This window comes from Bombina bombina, chromosome 1 (genome assembly GCF_027579735.1).
Source record: "Bombina bombina isolate aBomBom1 chromosome 1, aBomBom1.pri, whole genome shotgun sequence".
NCBI classification, from domain to species: Eukaryota; Metazoa; Chordata; class Amphibia; order Anura; family Bombinatoridae; genus Bombina; species Bombina bombina.
In genome coordinates, this window is record NC_069499.1 from 771,747,661 (window position 1) to 771,765,520 (window position 17,860).

Sequence of the window (17,860 nt, forward strand, 5' to 3'; positions counted from 1 at the left end):
TGTATATATGTGTATATGTGTATATATGTGTTTATATGTGTATATGTGTATATATGTGTATATGTGTATATATGTGTATATATGTGTATATGTATATATATGTATATGTGTATATATGTATATATGTGTATATGTGTATATATGTGTATATATGTATATATGTGTATATGTGTATATATGTGTTTCTATGTGTATATGTGTATATATGTGTATATATGTATATATGTATATATGTGTATATGTGTGTATATATGTGTATATATGTGTATATGTGTATATATGTGTTTATATGTGTATATGTGTATATATGTGTATATGTGTATATATGTGTTTATATGTGTATATGTGTATATATGTATATTTGTGTATATATGTGTATATGTGTATATATGTTTATACGTGTATATATGTTGGAAAAATGGCGCCAATAGCTTGCTTGAAACAGGGTAACTACAAACGTTCAATTTGTAAAAACTGCAATATCTGCGAAGCACAATAAAGCAAAGTGCAATAAATTGAGGTATGCCTATACATGGGGAAGTCAAAATGGTTTTTATAGTGGAATATATATGCAAGAAAAAAGTTGATAGACCTGAATTATTATTTTAGTTTAGTTTTGTTTTTTCACAATCTACTTTTATTTTTACATTTACCAACAAAAAAACAACTATATGTATTTCTAAGCAAGTACAACTGTGTTTTAGAAATACAACTGTTTTCAAAAGTCAGCAGCTTTATTTAAATTCTCTTATTTTTCAGAACATTGACATATTTTTCCCAATTATGGCAACAAGTCCTATTTTCTAGGGTAGCAATAACATTATTACATTCATTCTCAAAACGAAGCTGGAGGTCTTCACAATTACATGTTTAAGGCAACATTCAGCTTATTATGAGCACAAAAGTCAATTTTTCTTATGCTTTCTTTTGGCTTTCTATATTTGAGATATGTAGGACAGGTGTAAAGAATTCTGAGCTATCTCCACTGGTAACACTACGCAAGTAATGTAGAAATGCTTCTTTTGCTTTTACAGACTCCATATTTATTTCTTGAGAAATCTGCAAACCAATTTGATTAGCATTGTTCATTAGGATGCTGGGAAACAGAGTACTTTGAGAACCAAACCTTATTATGTGTTCGTCCAGGAACTGTTTGTAAAGTTCCTGTATCTTGCTTTCCATATAACCGTTCAGGACTGAGTTAGAGAAAGGGGCATTAAGTAGTGTGGTGCTTCTTTCTCTGTTCTCTTCAACATTTAAGAAGCTTACTGTAGACGGCTCCACCAAAATCTGAGGAATAGGTGCAGGGCCTGGTGCTATATCACTGGACAGTAAAACTGGACCATCCTGAGACTCACATTCAATATCTAGAATGCAGCCAGAATCTTTTTTATTAAGAATATGATCACCTCCAATGTGCAGATCAGGGTAATCTTTATATATACCCCCATACATGCTAGACCAAGATGTGTACAAGTCCAGCTGTCTTTCTTTTTCCTGGAATTTCTTTGGAATATACATTGCTTCTGAACTTTGCACCGCTGTCATCCCTAGATCTTGTTTATATAGGACAAAGCGTTCATCCTCACTAAGGCCTGAAGATTCACTGCTTGAATTTAGCACAGTATCTCGTTTCAGTCTTTCTCCATTAGTATTTTCAACAGCCGGTCTACAAGAGTCGGTAGTTTCATTTGTGATCTTATTCCTGTGATGCTTTTGTTCGCCATTAGTTGTTATCACTTTGTATGCAATTCTGTTAAGACAAGCTTCTGCCAACATTTTGGTAACTGTACAATCCCTCCTCTGTGGATACAAAAATAATTAAGAAAAAATTATTAGGAACTTCAGTCAATATGAACAATGAAAAATGAATACTAAGCCCAAATAATTTTTTTTAGGATTCAGCAACTTTTTCATTTACTTCTTTTATCAATTTTTCTTCATTCTCTTGCTATCTTTATTTGAAAAAGCAGGAATTTTCGGTTCAGCGCCTGGGTAGTGCTTGCTGATTGGTGGCTAAATATTGCCATCAATCAGGGAGCGCTACCCCGGGTGCTGAACCAAAAATGGGCTGGCTATTAAGCTTACATTTCTGCTTTTTCAAATAAAGATAGCAAGAGAATGAAGAAAAATTGATAATAGGAGTAAATTAAATGTTTTTAAAGGGATATGAACCTCAAAAAATGTATTTCATGATTCTGATAGAACATATTATTTTAAACAACTTTCCAATGTACGTTTTTTACTGTTATCAAATTTGCTTCATTCTCTTGGTATCTTTTGTTGAAGGAACAGCAATGCACAACAGGGTGTTCACTGAACACACTGCATGAGTCAAGGACAAAAAGCATACTGGTGCAGCCACCAATCAGCAGCTAGTTTCCTATAATGCATTGATGCTTCTGAGCCTCCTTGGTATGATTTTCAACAAATGATACCAAGAGAATAAAACAAATTAGATAATAGAAATAAATTGGAAAGTTGTTTAAAATTGCATGCTCCGTCTGAATCACAAAAGAAAAAACTTGTGTTTCATGTCCCATTTAAACAACAACTTGTAAAACCCAATTGATTGTGCAAGTCTGAGCGTAAAATAACGCAGCACGCTTTTATCAGTTGCACTTCACTAGCTAGCTAGGTTATTGACTTGCAGGGTTAGTTGTGATAAAATGACAAATTAGAACATTTCATTTTGGCACTACAATGAGGAAATATTTTGCCATTTAAACCTTGAATGTTAAAAAGAAGCACTGGTAAGACATTGGTTGAATGATCTGCATTATGTGGACATTTCAAAATGTACAACAGGTTTGGTTTGTTTTGGTTTGTCAGACCTGCAGAGGCGTATCCTCTTCAACAGTAGAGTTGTAGGTAAGCCTGCAGTGCTAGATTCAATTTAAATTTAAACAGCATTTCATTTTACAGTTTTCATGCCAATTTTTTTAGCCATGTTTAATTGCGGCTCTTTGAATGTATTTGAGTACTATGGCTCCATGTATTAAACAACATACGGGTATGACTCCCACACTTGGGAACTTGTTTGCCCCTCTTTGCGGCAAGCGGCCAGTAGACGTTGTTCGTCCACTGCCTGCAGTTATCATTGCACAATGATTTCTTTGTGAAGTGTTGCCACTTTCTTTTGCATAACCAATTGCGCAAGAGCAAGCTTGTCAGTCACCCAAATGTATGGCCGCTATTCATTAACTGGTGGTAAGCAGGCTAGCATGAGAGTCTGCACTACACTTGTTCCAAAGCAGATTTCCCTTTAAAGGGACGTGTTCATGAAAAAATGTGGTCTGCCAAAAAGAGAAAGAAGCCATCATCTCTAAAAAAAAAATGCATTTATCACTAGAATATAAACTGGAAAAAAATGTTTTTGTTATTTCTTTACTTTTCTATAATGTCACATGTTTCTAATTACAATTTGTATTTTATCTATAAAAATGACTAAGAACTTCTGCTTTTGTTTAACTAATGTATTACACTGACAAATTAGATAGGTCATGTGAGTTATGCGAGTCATGCGAGTCTGGGAGTTTTAGTTCTGATAGACACAAATAGACAGTTATCATAAGCATTTTGAGAAAAATTAACTATTGCGATTAATATGTGTGAACCAAAGATCAGGATTTTAAACTTAAAGGGACATGAAACCCAAATTTTTTCTTTTATGATTCAGATAGAGAATACAATTTTAAACAAATTTCCAATTTACTTCTATTATTTAATTTGCTTCCTTCTCTTGTTATCATTTGCTGAAAGATTTATCTAGGCAAGTTCATGAGCAGCAGAGAACCTAGGTTCTAGCTGTTGATTGGTGGCTGCATAGATATATTGAATGTGATTGGCTCACCCATGTGTTCAGTTAGACACTAGTAGTGCATTGCTGCTCCTTCAACAAATGATACCAAGAGAATGAAACAGATTAGATAATAGAAGTAAATTAGAAAGTTTAAAATTGAATTCTCTGACTCATGAAAGAAAAATGTTGGGTTTCATGTACCTTTAATGAGCATTCGGTATTTATAGTATTTTCACACACAAAAAAACAACAATATTTTTGTCTCCTTTCCAGATTGTCAGAAACATTTTAAAATCTAATGTTTGTTTGCCACGGCAAAGGAAAACATTGTTTGTTTACTTTGAGCTTTCTGAATAAACGGAAGGGAACAAATGTCATGACATTTAAATTCACAAATCTCACACACTGTGTGTCAGACACATTTGCATTTGGTAGATTTCTACTCTCCTTGCCTAAATGTGTTGTCTGATTGTTTCCTAAATTTAAAGGGACACTAAACAGCTGGGTACAATTACATCAGCGTGGTTACTTTTCATTGTGATATTTTTTTCCTCCTGTAAATGCAACTCTCTTCAAAGCTGTTCTATTTTCATCCCTTAAAAGTGCTGATTGGTGAAGCTCCGCATCATACTTGGTGCAGCCATCTTGAAGTTTAGGTATTCTCACACCTTGTGAGAGTTCTATGACTTTAATTTCTAAATTCATTTTAAATGTTTGCCTAAAAGTCAACTTTATTTGCAGAGGATTGTTAAAGTAACATTGTAGTTTAAAATAAAATTCTATATTTTCCTTTCATTCACCATGTAACCCCTGCAAATAGGTTAAACACATAGTCAAGGTCAAGCACCCTATGTGCTCCTGGCTGTGCCATATCAGACCAGCTCACTGGTCATATCTGTAAATGGAGCAGCAATGCCCTGCCCCAGCATGTACAACATTTACTATGTGCTTAACTAATAATTGTAAAACATAAAATATATGTTTGGATTTATAAAATTTGGATTCTTGTTCAATATTTTTGCAACTTTTACAGTACTAAAAGTATGGCTGCTACAGTTAAAGGAACTGTACAATCAAAAGTAAACTTTCATGGTTCAGATTGAGCATGCAACTTTAGTTCTATTATGTAATTTGCTTCATTCTCTTGGTATCCTTTGTTGAAAAGCATACCTAGGCAGCCTCAGGAGCAGCAATGCACTACTGGGAGCTAGCTGCTGTTTGGTGGCTGTTCATATATGCCTCTTGCCATTGGCTCACCTTATGTGTTCAGTTAGCTCCTAGTAGTGGATTGCTGCTCCTTAAATAAAGGACACCAAGAAAATGAAGCAAATTTAATAATATAAGAAAACTACAAAGTTGTTTAAATTAAATTTTCTCTCTGAATATGAACAAAAAATGTTAGGTTTTCTGTCCCTTTAAAACCATCATCCTGTGTTAAACACTGATTTTCATAGGCTTATCATTTTTGAAAGGAAAAAAAGGGTATTCTGTGGGTGGAATCAGTATAGGTAGTGTTAGGGTCATGATTTCAGAGGACACAGTTCAGCAGTTAGGGGCTGTACTAGGCAGTTAGGGGTGGGGCTTGGCATTCCATAGGGTTTGGCCAAATGGGGAGAAACAATGGAGGAAGGGGCTATTTTGTCCCATTTGCTAAGCACAGTAGATTTTCAACCTGGAAGATTTTGATGGCTGTGTATTCTGTGCATCCCCTAGAACTGCAACTGCCTATAGGAGGATCTATAGAGAAAGCTACAGTGAAAAACACTGGATCTATCTTAATTAAATCTGGTTGAAAATAGATCTCATGGGGACAAGGTAGTGCAGGGTTATCAACCCTCCCTTACTTCTAGGTATCTCACTTATGCCCAAACGTTTTGTTCAGTCTCCCAGGCTCCCTTATTTATCTAATAAATAAAATATCTAATAAAGTGTTTACTTTTTCAATAACTACTATATAATTTGTTGATTTTCTATATAAAATTAGTTGATTATTTTGTCTACCTTATTTTCTTCAAAATAATTGGCAACCTTAGGGTAGTGTAGTCCTCAATATAACATTCAGCAATAGTTCCAGATATATAAAGCTTAAAAGTGGTGTTTTCTCAATGTTTCTTATGCACTTTAGAAAAAACATCTTTCCAATTTACTTTTATCATCAAATTTGCTTTGTTCTCTTGGTATTCTTTGTTGGAAGCTAAACCATTGAAGACCACCTCTTATCTTGAAGGCCAGATTACAAGTAGCTCGCAATTTATTTTGGGCATAAACTTCGCTAGAAGAAAGCTTTGCATGCGAGTGAAACCCGACTCGCACTGACCACATTAACATATTCTCCCCAAAGAAGTCAATGGAGACTGCAGAAGAAAACACCTAACACCTATTGCTTGTGCGATAAACTGACAGCAGTTATGAATATATCACATTCAAATGTTCTTCACATACAGAACAATGTAATTTTTATTGTAAATATATATTTAATAAAGAAATTGAAAAAAATTCTGTGAAAAACATAGATATGTAGAATATGTGATTCATGTTTTGCAATTTAGATGAATTAGTATTACTAATCTTACATCACGTTATTGGAATATTACATCCAAAAAAATTATACATACTGTAGAAATGCAAAATAAAACATATATTTTTTTTAATATTATATATATATATATATATTATATATATTTAAAAAAAACGTGATAAAAACATGTGCGCTATATATATAAATATATATATATATATTTAGACATGTATATGTATGTATATATCCATTAAAGCCCTTTCTAGTCATACACCTTGTCATATAAAAAATACTTTGAACCCTTATAACTTTTCTTTTGTTAATATTAATGTGACTAATTTTTATCAGATAGTATTTAGTGAGTGTAACTGTAATTTTGAATATATTTATGTTGTGTTTAGTACAACTTTTTTTTAACGCACTACCCTTAACGTAAGAGTTTCAGTCGCACTAACCTGACGAGCATAAAATGTGAGAGTGCTCTCACAATCGTGTTTACTTTAAAGTGTCAGTAAACTTTAAAAATAATGTTATATAATTCTGCACATAGTGCAGAATTATATAACATTATATTAGCCAAACATTATTAAAACATAATTTCCCCTATTAATTTTTTTTAAAAAGCGCTGTTTCACAGACCCGCTCTCTGCTCTCTGCTGAGCGGGCCTGTTATATTTACTCAGCGCATCGGGCCAGCTGTATAGTCACAGCCCGGCCCGACCGCGCCATAAGACTAAGTGCAGCTCGCTCCTGTCACAGTAAATATATCAGACCCGCTCAGCAGAGAGCGGGTCTGTGAAACGGCACTTTTTTAAAAAGATGAATAGGGGAAATTATGTTTTAATAATGTTTGGCTAATATAACATTATATAACATTATTTTTAAGGTTTACTGTCCCTTTAAGCTTGTAATATACACACTATTTACGTTGTGTGCAAAATGAGGGAAAAAAACAATATTGCTCCACTTATAATCTATCCCTTAATTTCTATGTTGAAGCTCCAATAAGCACTACAGGGTTCATTTTGCTAAATTGTCATGTTTAAGAGATCATACAAAAATTACCACAACTTGAAAAATGAATTGTAGCCCAGGCATTAATTTGCATTTATGACTTATATATATTTCTTACTGCAAATGAAAAACAGATTCCTTGATCCTACTCCCCACACACAATTTAAAAATTAAAATAATTTAAGAGCTCTAGGCAAGGTGGTACAGACATTGTACAAATTAATGCTTAAAGAGATGATGAAGTTAAAACTAAGTGGATTTGATAGCGGAATTTTAAACAACTTTCCAATTTACTTCTATTATTAATTCAGTCTAGTTCTTTTTGTATCGTTTGTTGAAGAGTAATCCTAGGTGAGCTCAGGAGCGGGGGCACATGTGTTACATATCTAGCAGCAATGTTTGCAGCATTGTTTACAGCATTGTTGTACGTAGATGAAACACTGATGCCATAGCGTGCTAAAGACGTGCTCGCTCCTAATCTCCTATCAACCTACCTATATTTACTCTTAAACAAACTATTCCAAGAGAACAAAGCAAATTTGATAACAGAACACCAATGAGCAGTTTTTTTAAAGTTACATGATGTATCTGAATCATGAAAGATTAACTTTAATTTTGCTGTCCTTTTAAGTCTTAAAGGGACAGTCAACACTAAACTTGTTATTGTTTAAAAATATAGATAATGCCTTTACTACCAATTCCCCAGCTTTGCACAACCAACATTGTTATATTAATATACTTTATAACATTTAAACCACTAAATTTCTGCCTGTTTCTAAGCCACTACAAAATGCCTCTTATTACATGCTCTTGTATTTGCTTTTCACAGCAGGAGACTGCTAGTTCATGTGGGCCATATAGATAACATTGTGCTCATGCCCGTGGAGTTATTTAAGAGTCAGCACAACACAGCACTAATTGGCTAAAATGCAAGTCAATAGATAATAAATAAAAAGTCATGTGATCAGGGGGCTGTCAGAAGGTTCTTAGGTACAAGGTAATCACAGAGGTAAAAAGTGTATTAATATAACTGTGTTGGTTATGCAAAACTGGGGAATGGGTAATAAAGGGATTATCTATCTTTTAAAACAAAAAAATAAGGAGTACACTGTCCCTTTAAATTTCCATTAATGAAGTAAAAAAACAACAACTTTGATATACAACTAACTATGCCATTTAATAAACCACCAAGATCTGGATTTTATAGGGTGTTTTTTGTTTAAGTTTCAGGGCATTTTAATTTTCTTTTCAGTAGCTCATGCCTAACATTTCTATTATTATGTATATTTAATTTACAAATACTGCTGAGAGCGCAATAACAAAGAAATGTATATTGTTTACATTGTGAATTACTAAATAATGAGTTCTATCTAAACGCTACATGATACATAGCTGCAAATATGTAGGTACTGAACCTTTTGTAGTCTAGAATTGTTATTGGAACTAGAACATTGTTTATCAAACCTGTCCTCAGACCTCCCTAATAGGCCACATTTTGAGGATATCTGAGCTGGAGCACAGGTGAAACAATCAGCTGATTAGTAACCATGGGTATCTTACTTGCTCTCAATCAAGGTAATCCTGAAAACCTGGCCAGTTTGGGAGGACAGGTTTGAAAACCAGTTAACTAGAGCTATAATAAATTAAAATTAAAGTATTTAAAAGTAAATATTAATTAATGTGGGAAAGTAATCTTACCTCTTCACATTATTGGTGACTTGTTCATTCTGATGTCTCAGGCAGAATGAGAAATACACTTTCATTTCCCTTTTTTTAATCACTGTAAGAAAGGAGAAGTAATTATGCAAGAGGCTCTTACAAATCACGCACAAAAGGCAAACTGTTTCCACAACACAATCAAAAAGAGGGATTGCTATACATAAAATTAGTAAAGGTCACAGGATAAGATTCCTATCAGCTGCATGAAGGCAGAATTTAATGACACAGGCAACAAAACCAGAGAGCGCTAAAATGCTTTGAATGTTATTCTGCTGTTAATGTCACCTCTTGATGTGTGCTATGTTTTGTAGAATCAGGACCTTTTCAAATGTCACTCCTTATGTATTTATTGTGCAGTCACTGGTCCATAAAGGAAATTCTGGAACAGATTCAATTTGCTATTAATTTCAGTCTATGGTGCATTAAAATAGGACTGCGTTATCAGACAAATTAATGTCATCCTTCACAACACTTAAGCATTGAGTTTGTATGATAGATCCTACTACTAATAATGCACAATGTTGTCCTCACAAAAGCGAGTTGATATTATAAGTTAGAAAAGTTTATTGTGATATTTTTATCAGTCTATAACAGTAAAATATCAGACTTATAAATAGGGAAAATGACATTTACCTTTAATTATTACTTCTTGTCTTTCTGACTGAGGTGGGTATGTTTAGTATAATTACAGGAAAAGTGTCACTAAAGTTTAAACGCCAGGGTAAAAAAGTTACTAGGCAGGAGAGAGTTAATAGTGCACCCAGGGGTGGTGTGACAACCCATGGGGTTTCTGGGCAAAAAAAAAAAATTTAAGATCCCCTCTCTGCCCCATTCCCAGTCATGATCCACCAAGCCTTGTATTACTTCATTTCTCACCACTTGTGAATCCATCCCCAGTGAAACCTGCCTCTCCCTGCCTGGTCTGAACATCTGACTGAAGATCTTATTATAGATAGCAGGCAGTGCTGGTGCAGTTGGTGCCTACGTAGAAACCTCAGACTTAGACAACTCTGATCTCTTAGTCGCTAGTTAACTCGGTGATTCTGACCTTGGCACCCATCCCAAGAGTTAGTGCAACTGTTCAGTGAATGCGGGGAGCTGCAAGCCTGTCACTTTAAAAATTATGGGTAATCTTAAACAGCATGGCGCTAATTGAAAAGTGGTCGGATGGACCCACCTAAGATTTAGTTCAACAGTTTAGTGTGTGTGGTGAGTGCTAAACGATTCCAGGCTGCAATTTTTTTTATGCACATCATAAAGGGCCATTAAATAATCCACAAATGCACAATAAAAAAAAATCAGTAGATTTTTATTCATACAAATTTCAAAGATCGCTTCCATTTCCCTGCCTACTGTATCATGTGACAACTATCAGCCAATTACAGACTCATACATGTATGCAATGTGAATAGGGAAGTAAATTGGAAAGTTTAAAAATCTGAATCATGTAAGTTTAATTTTTGACTTTATTGTCCCTTTTAATTAGTGCAGTGCTAATTGAAGGGGTCAGGTGGGCTGCAGCATCCCCCAGACTGCGAGTTCTTGGGTCACTGGATTTTCTTCCTAATCCTAGGTTAGTGGTCCAGTGTAAATTCCCGACCCTGATCATACAAATATAGTTGTTCGTGTGCTCACAGGCGCACACACAAACACACATGCAGTGTGTTTAGCAGAAAAAATTTTTGACCTGCAGTGATGAAACTGTGAAACTGGTTCAGTCTGTTGTAATCCTGCAGATGAAGATAGAGGGCTAGATTATGAGTGGTGCACTAACAGTTGCACGCGACTGATAAGGGGTTTATTGCGAGTGTTTGCGTGAGTCGGAAGTAACACATATTACAAGTTGAAAATAAACGCGTTCGCTCAAGCGCAATTCAATTTAACGCATGTCTGGTTAGCGCAACTTCAGAACTCTGGTTAACTGCAACGCAAGACAAAAAAGTTGCACAAAAACCATTAAAAATACTTTGGAAAGTACAGTTACACTCATAACGCCATCTAATAAAAAATATTTTTAAAACATGCATTTATAAAGGCTCAAAGATATGAGGTCTAAGGTGTTAAGGAAAAAGGGTATAGATATATATTTTACCAAAAAAAGAGAAATATGAATAAATGGAACATATTATTCTATGTGAAGAACATTGGGAAGTGAAATATTAAATTAATATTTCATGTCGGTTTAGTGCACTTGACTAAATGCAATAGGATTTACATGACTTGTTGGATGTTAGTTTTTATTTACTTTTTGCGCTCCATTGAAGTCTATGGGGGAATACGTTAACGCAGTCACGATAATCAAGCCAAAGTCAAGAACTAGAAGAGTCAAAGGAAACCAGAGAACAAAGCAAAGAGAGGAGGTAAACAGATAATCAGGATATCAGTCGGAGACAAGAAACAGAGGAGCAGGCAGGTACCAAAGTTCAAATAACAAGCCGGGGTCAAATGAGGGGTCAGTTGCTACTGGTGTTCCCCAAGAGTCAGTTCTTGGGCCTGTTTATTTTTTTTATTTATTATTGAGGTTCAAGAGATTTGTACAAAGCAAATAAATACAAATGTAAACAAAATGACATCTGATATACTGATGTACATAATGTAAACAAATCCAAGCAACAGGAATTTGGCAGAAATATAGAGAAAACAATAATACTCAAAATTCAAATATTTTTGCGAATAGTACACTAGAGATGAAACCTCTGTTTTTTTCTTTTTCCTTATTAGAGAAATATCCCTTAATACACATTCAGGGCCTCCTTTGGGCTTAACCTTTTATATAAACATATGGCGAGATATATAGTTTAAAAGTGAACAACTACTTTGTAGATGTCATACAAATTTTGCATCAATAAAAAGGTACACGTTCATAAGTACAAACAAATTGAATAAGCGTAGTATTTGTCGACTGGTAAAGATATTGTATATCCTAGAGATCCACAATGTATATGTAAACTCATACTCAAATCAACTCAGTACAGCAACTAGTATAGCAAGGAAAACACAATCGGCTAGATTACAAGTTTTGAGGTATGAGTAAAAAAGCAGCGTTAAGGCTCATAACTCTGCTTTTTCACTCCCACTGGTTTTACGAGCCTTGCAGGTTTAGGGGCACCAGACACTTTTTTGGCCGTACTGCAAATTAACTTACACAATTTGCGTAAAGTCTTTTTTCAATGGGACTTCTATAGCGCAGGTATTACAAGCTTTTTCTGGGAGGCCAAAAAGTGAGCGGTATAGCCACAAGATTCGTAACGCAATCTAAAGTCAGTAGTTATGAGTTTTACGCTACAAAGTTGTAGCATAATACTCAAAACTAAAGTGCTAAAAAGTACACTAACACCCATAAACTACCTGTTAACCCCTAAACCGAGGCACTCCCACATCACAATCACTAGTTAAATATTATTAACCCCTAATCTGCCGCCCCTAACAGCACCACCACCTACCTACATTTATTAACCCCTAATCTGCCGCCCCCAACGTCGCCGCCACTATACTAAATTTATTAACCCCTAAACCTAAGTCTAACCCTAACACCCCCTAACTTAAATATAATTAAAATAAATCTAAATAAAACTTACTATCATTACCTAAATAATTTATATTTAAAACTAAATACTTACCTGTAAAATAAACCCTAAGCTAGCTACAATATAACTAATAGTTACATTGTAGCTAGCTTAGGGTTTATTTTTATTTTACAGGCAAGTTTGTATTTATTTTAACTAGGTGGAATAGTTACTAAATAGTTATTAACTATTTACTAACTACCTAGCTAAAATAAATACAAATTTACCTGTAAAATAAAATCTAACCTGAGTTACACTAACACTTAACCTTACACTACAATTAAATTAATTACCTAAATTAAATACAATTACCTAAATTACAAAAAAAAACACTAAATTACACAAAATAACAAAAGAAATGATCAGATATTTAAACTAATTACACCTAATCTAATAGCCCTATCAAAATAAAAAAGCCCACCCAAAATAAAAAAAACCCTAGCCTACAATAAACTACCAATAGCCCTTAAAAGGGCCTTTTGCATGACATGGCCCCAAAGAAACCAGCTCTTTTACCTGTAAAAAAATACAAACACCCCCAACAGTAAAACCCACCACCCACACAACCAACCCCCAAATAAAATCCTAACTAAAAAAACCTAAGCTCCCCATTGCCCTGAAATGGGCATTTGGATGGGCATTTAGCTCTTTTTCTATTGCCCAAAGCCGAATCTAAAACTAAAACCCACCCAATAAACCCTTAAAAAAACCTAACACTAACCCCCGAAGATCCACTTACAGTTTTTAAGACCGGACATCCATCCTCAACAAAGCCGGGAGAAGTCCTCAGGGAAGCGGCAAGAAGTCCTCAACGAAGCCGGGAGAAGTCTTCATCCAAGCCGGCAGAAGTGGTCCTCCAGACGGGCAGAAATCTTCATCCAGACGGCATCTTCTATCTTCATCCATCTGGCGCGGAGCGGCTCCATCTTCAAGACATCCGGCGCGGAGCATCCTCTTCTTTCCACGGCTAATGACGAATGAAGATTCCTTTAAATGACGTCATCCAAGATGGCGTACCTTGAATTCCAGTTGGCTGATAAAATTCTATCAGCCAATCGGAATTAAAGGTGAAAAAATCCCATTTTGTTGATGCAATCAGCCAATACGATTCAACTTCAATCCTATTGGCTGATCCAATCAGCCAATAGGATTGAGATCACATTCTATTGGCTGATTAGAACAGCCAATAGAATGCAAGCTCAATCCTATTGGCTGATTGGATCAGCCAATAGGATTGAAGCTCAAACCTATTGGCTGATTGGATCAGCCAATAGGATTTTTTCACCTTTAATTCCGATTGGCTGATAGAATTCTATCAGCCAATCAGAATTCAAGGGACGCCATCTTGGATGACATCATTTAAAGGAACCTTCATTCATCGTAAGCCGTGGAAAGAAGAGGATGCTTCGCGCAGGATGTCTTGAAGATGGAGTCGCTCCGCTCCGGATGGATGAAGATAGAAGATGCCGTCTGGATGAAGACTTCTGCCCGCCTGGAGGACCACTTCTGCCGGATTGGATGAAGACTTCTCCCGGCTTCGTTGAGGACTTCTTGCCGCTTCGCTTAGGACTTCTTCCGGCTTCGTTGAGGATGGATGTCCGGTCTTCAAAACTGTAAGTGGATCTTCGGCGGTTAGTGTTAGTTTTTTTTTAAGGGTTTATTGGGTGGGTTTTAGTTTTAGATTAGGCTTTGGGCAATAGAAAAAGAGCTAAATGCCCTTTTAAGGGCAATGCCCATCCAAATGCCCTTTTCAGGGCAATGGGGAGCTTAGGTTTTTTTAGTTAGGATTTTATTTGGGGGGTTGGTTGTGTGGGTGGTGGGTTTTACTGTTGGGGGGGTGTTTGTATTTTTTTTACAGGTAAAAGACGATTTCTTTGGGGCAATGCCCTGCAAAAGGCCCTTTTAAGGGCTATTGGTAGTTTATTGTAGGCTAGGGTTTTTTTTATTTTGGGGGGGCTTTTTTATTTTGAGCTATTTAAGGGCTATTAGATTAGGTGTAATTAGTTTAAATATCTGATAATTTCTTTTTTTATTTTGTGTAATTTAGTTTTTGTTTGTTTTTTGTAATTTAGGTAATTGTATTTAATTTAGGTAATTTATTTAATTGTAGTGTAAGGTTAGGTATTAGTGTAACTCAGGTTATTTTTTATTTTACAGGTAAATTTGTATTTATTTTAGGTAGGTAGTTAGTAAATAGTTAATAACTATTTAGTTACTATGCTACCTAGTTAAAATAAATAAAAACTTGCCTGTAAAATAAAAATAAACCCTAAGCTAGAAACAATGTAACTATTAGTTATATTGCAGCTATCTTATGTTTTATTTTACAGGTAAGTATTTAGTTTTAAATAGGAATTATTTAGGTAATGATAGTACGTTTTATTTAGATTTATTTTAATTATATTTAAGTTAGGGGGTGTTAGGGTTAGGGTTAGACTTAGGTTTAGGGGTTAATAACTTTAGTATAGTGGCGGCAACGTTGGGGGAGACAGATTAGGGGTTAATAAATGTAAGTAGGTGGCGGCGATGTTAGGGGCGGAAGATTAGGGGTTAATATTTAACTAGTGTTTGCGAAGCGGGAGTGCCGCAGTTTAGGGGTTAATATGTTTATTATAGTGGCAGCGATGTCCGGAGCGGCAGAATAGGGGTTAATAAGTATAATGTAGGTGTCGGCGATGTCAGGGGTGACAGATTAGGGGTTAATAAGTGTAATATTAGGGTAGTTTAGACTCGGGGTTCATGTTAGGGTGTTAGGTGTAAACATAAAATTTGTTTCCCCATAGGAATCAATGGGGCTGCATTACGGAGATTTACGCTGTTTTTTTGCAGGTGTTAGACTTTTTTTCAGCCAGCTCTCCCCATTGATGTCTATGGGGAAATCGTGCACAAGCACGTAAAACCATCTCACCGCGGCTTTCAGCAGCGCTGGTATTGGAGTGCGGTATGGAGCACAATTTTGCTCTACGCTCAACTTCTTGCCTGATAACCCCGGGTTTATGAAAACCTAATACCAGCGCTGTAGGAAAGTGAGCAGTGACAATAACGTGCAAGTTAATACCGCACCCCTCATACTGCAAAACTCGTAATCTAGCCGAATGTATTTTATATGCCCTATGATGTTCGTAAAAAATGTGTGTACATAAATTCAACCATACATAGATCTAATATTAATATGGAACAGTAATGTAAGAAAGAGCTTCAGACCATTATAGTAAAACAGCTTACCAGCCAGAGCTATGACAGAGAAATACACTGACTTATGAGACAGGAGAAAGTAAGCTTATACCTAAAATGTTGACGTTGAATAGCACTTAGTGATATATTATATCAATAGGAAAGTATACAGTCACAAATACAAACAAATTAAATAAGCCTGGTATTTGTCGACTGTTATATGTATTAACACTGTTTTGTAACTCTATAGATCCAACTGTCTACTCCATTAATCTGCTCTTTCCTGTCCCCAGCATGTGAATCTCTTTACCAAACTATTAATCCCCACCCAATTTTCTTTCTTGAATCTACTCCTCTGATCTTGTAGCAATTCTTAGTCTTGTCACCTGGGTGTAACTTATCCCCCTGTCTCCAACCAATTAAATTCAGCTGTCTGCTGTAGCCTTATAAATTTAGGCCCAGTTAGGGGAGAGCCTTTGCTGGGGCCTGAGCATTTGCAGAGTATTCCATCTGTCTAAGTGACCATCTTTAAGTGACAGCGCTGAGAATTAGACAAGAATTGAACAAGATTTGAGGAAGATTTGAGACAAGCAAAATATTTTAATTCAAAAAAACTTTTGCACTTAACATTCTGCTATGTTTTCAGAACTGCTTTTTCTTTTATCAGTCTGATGTCTATTCCACAAGCAGGCTCAAATGCTCATACCTTACCCTTCTCCACATGCAGTTTATATAGGCCCCTCTCTCCTTTCTTCACCATACCTTAGCTCTCACAAACTACTTTCTATTTTAAAATCTATGTCACTAAACTGCACCACCTCACAGAAATGCCTCCACTGCTATAAATCTCATTCTCACCTACTCTTACTTTCCATCTTGATCCTATTAGCATCAGGCGACATCTCTCCAAATCCTGAGCCCACCCTCCACCATTACCCTATCACGCACTCCATAGAAACTTTAATAAAAGCAACACACATAACCTCATTTCCATCCAATGCATCCCACACGCATACACTCCTTTCACCTGCACACTATGGAACTCTCGCTCTGTCTGTAACAAACTTACAGCCATTCATGACCTGTTTATATCAAATGCTTTCACCCTTTTAGCAATTACAGAAACCTGGCTATCTCCTTCTGACACTGTCTCCATTGCTGCTCTCACACACGGTGGTCTTCACTTTAGCCATACCCCGAGGCCAGGTGAGAAACGTGGCGGCGGTGTTGGCATCCTGCTCTCCCCCTCCTACACTTATCAATACCTACCTCCAATCCCATCTCTTTCCTTCTCCTCCTTTGAAGTCCACTGTATTCGCTTGTTCTCCCCCTCTCCCTCAAAGTGGCAGTCATCTATCGCCCTCCTGGACCAACCTCCCAATTCTTTGACAACTTCGCTGCCTGGCTTCCTCATTTTCTCTCTTCAAATATACCAACCCTAATTCTGGGGGACTTCAACATTCCCATTGACAACCCATCTGTCCCTGCTGCCTCTAAACTTCTTTCACTCACATCCTCCTTCGGTCTCTCACAATCCACCCTATTCCTGACTCACCGTGATGGACACTCCATCGACCTGGTATTTTCCTACCTCTGCTCTATATCTGACACCACCTGTCGCCCTTTTCCCATTTCAGACCATTACCTGGTCACCTATAATATTAATGCAACAGCTAAACCCACATCTCCATCCCACCCTGTAGAAATACACATGCTGTGGATCCGCTCCAATTTTCAAAAATCATTCAAAATCTCCTCCCTCACACCTCCACTATAACCTGCCCTGATCTCGCTACAGCCCACTACAACAAAACTCTCTCCTCTGTATTAGACACACTTGCCCCTCCCCAGCTGCGCAAAACACCACGCCATCAGTTACAGCCCTGGCATGCTCAGCAAACACGCTATTTGCAAAAATGCTCCCATACTCCTGAGCGTGTCTGGAAGAAAACTCACTCTGAACCCGATTTCATACACTAAAAGTTTATTCTTCGTTCATACACTTCCGCCCTTCACTTAGCCAAGCAAACTTACTTCTCTTCTCTCATATCTACTCTTTCCTCAAAC

General features: G+C 36.2%; 1 protein-coding gene across 1 annotated transcript; it reads right to left on the reverse strand.

Moving 5' to 3' along the window:
• Positions 1 to 715: 715 nt before the first annotated feature.
• Positions 716 to 9,066, reverse strand: LOC128639794 (TLR adapter interacting with SLC15A4 on the lysosome). Its single transcript, XM_053691955.1, has 2 exons — positions 9,033 to 9,066; positions 716 to 1,803 (listed from the first exon to the last, which is right to left on the reverse strand). Exon 2 carries the CDS (start codon positions 1,777 to 1,779, stop codon positions 916 to 918), a length of 864 nt encoding a protein of 287 aa, XP_053547930.1. The 5' UTR covers positions 1,780 to 1,803; positions 9,033 to 9,066; the 3' UTR covers positions 716 to 915.
• Positions 9,067 to 17,860: the final 8,794 nt, after the last annotated feature.

Coding starts and splice junctions, on each gene's coding strand:
- LOC128639794 (XM_053691955.1), bottom strand. CDS start 1,779: ATGTTGGCAGAAGCTTGTCTTAACAGAATTGCATACAAAGTGATAACA.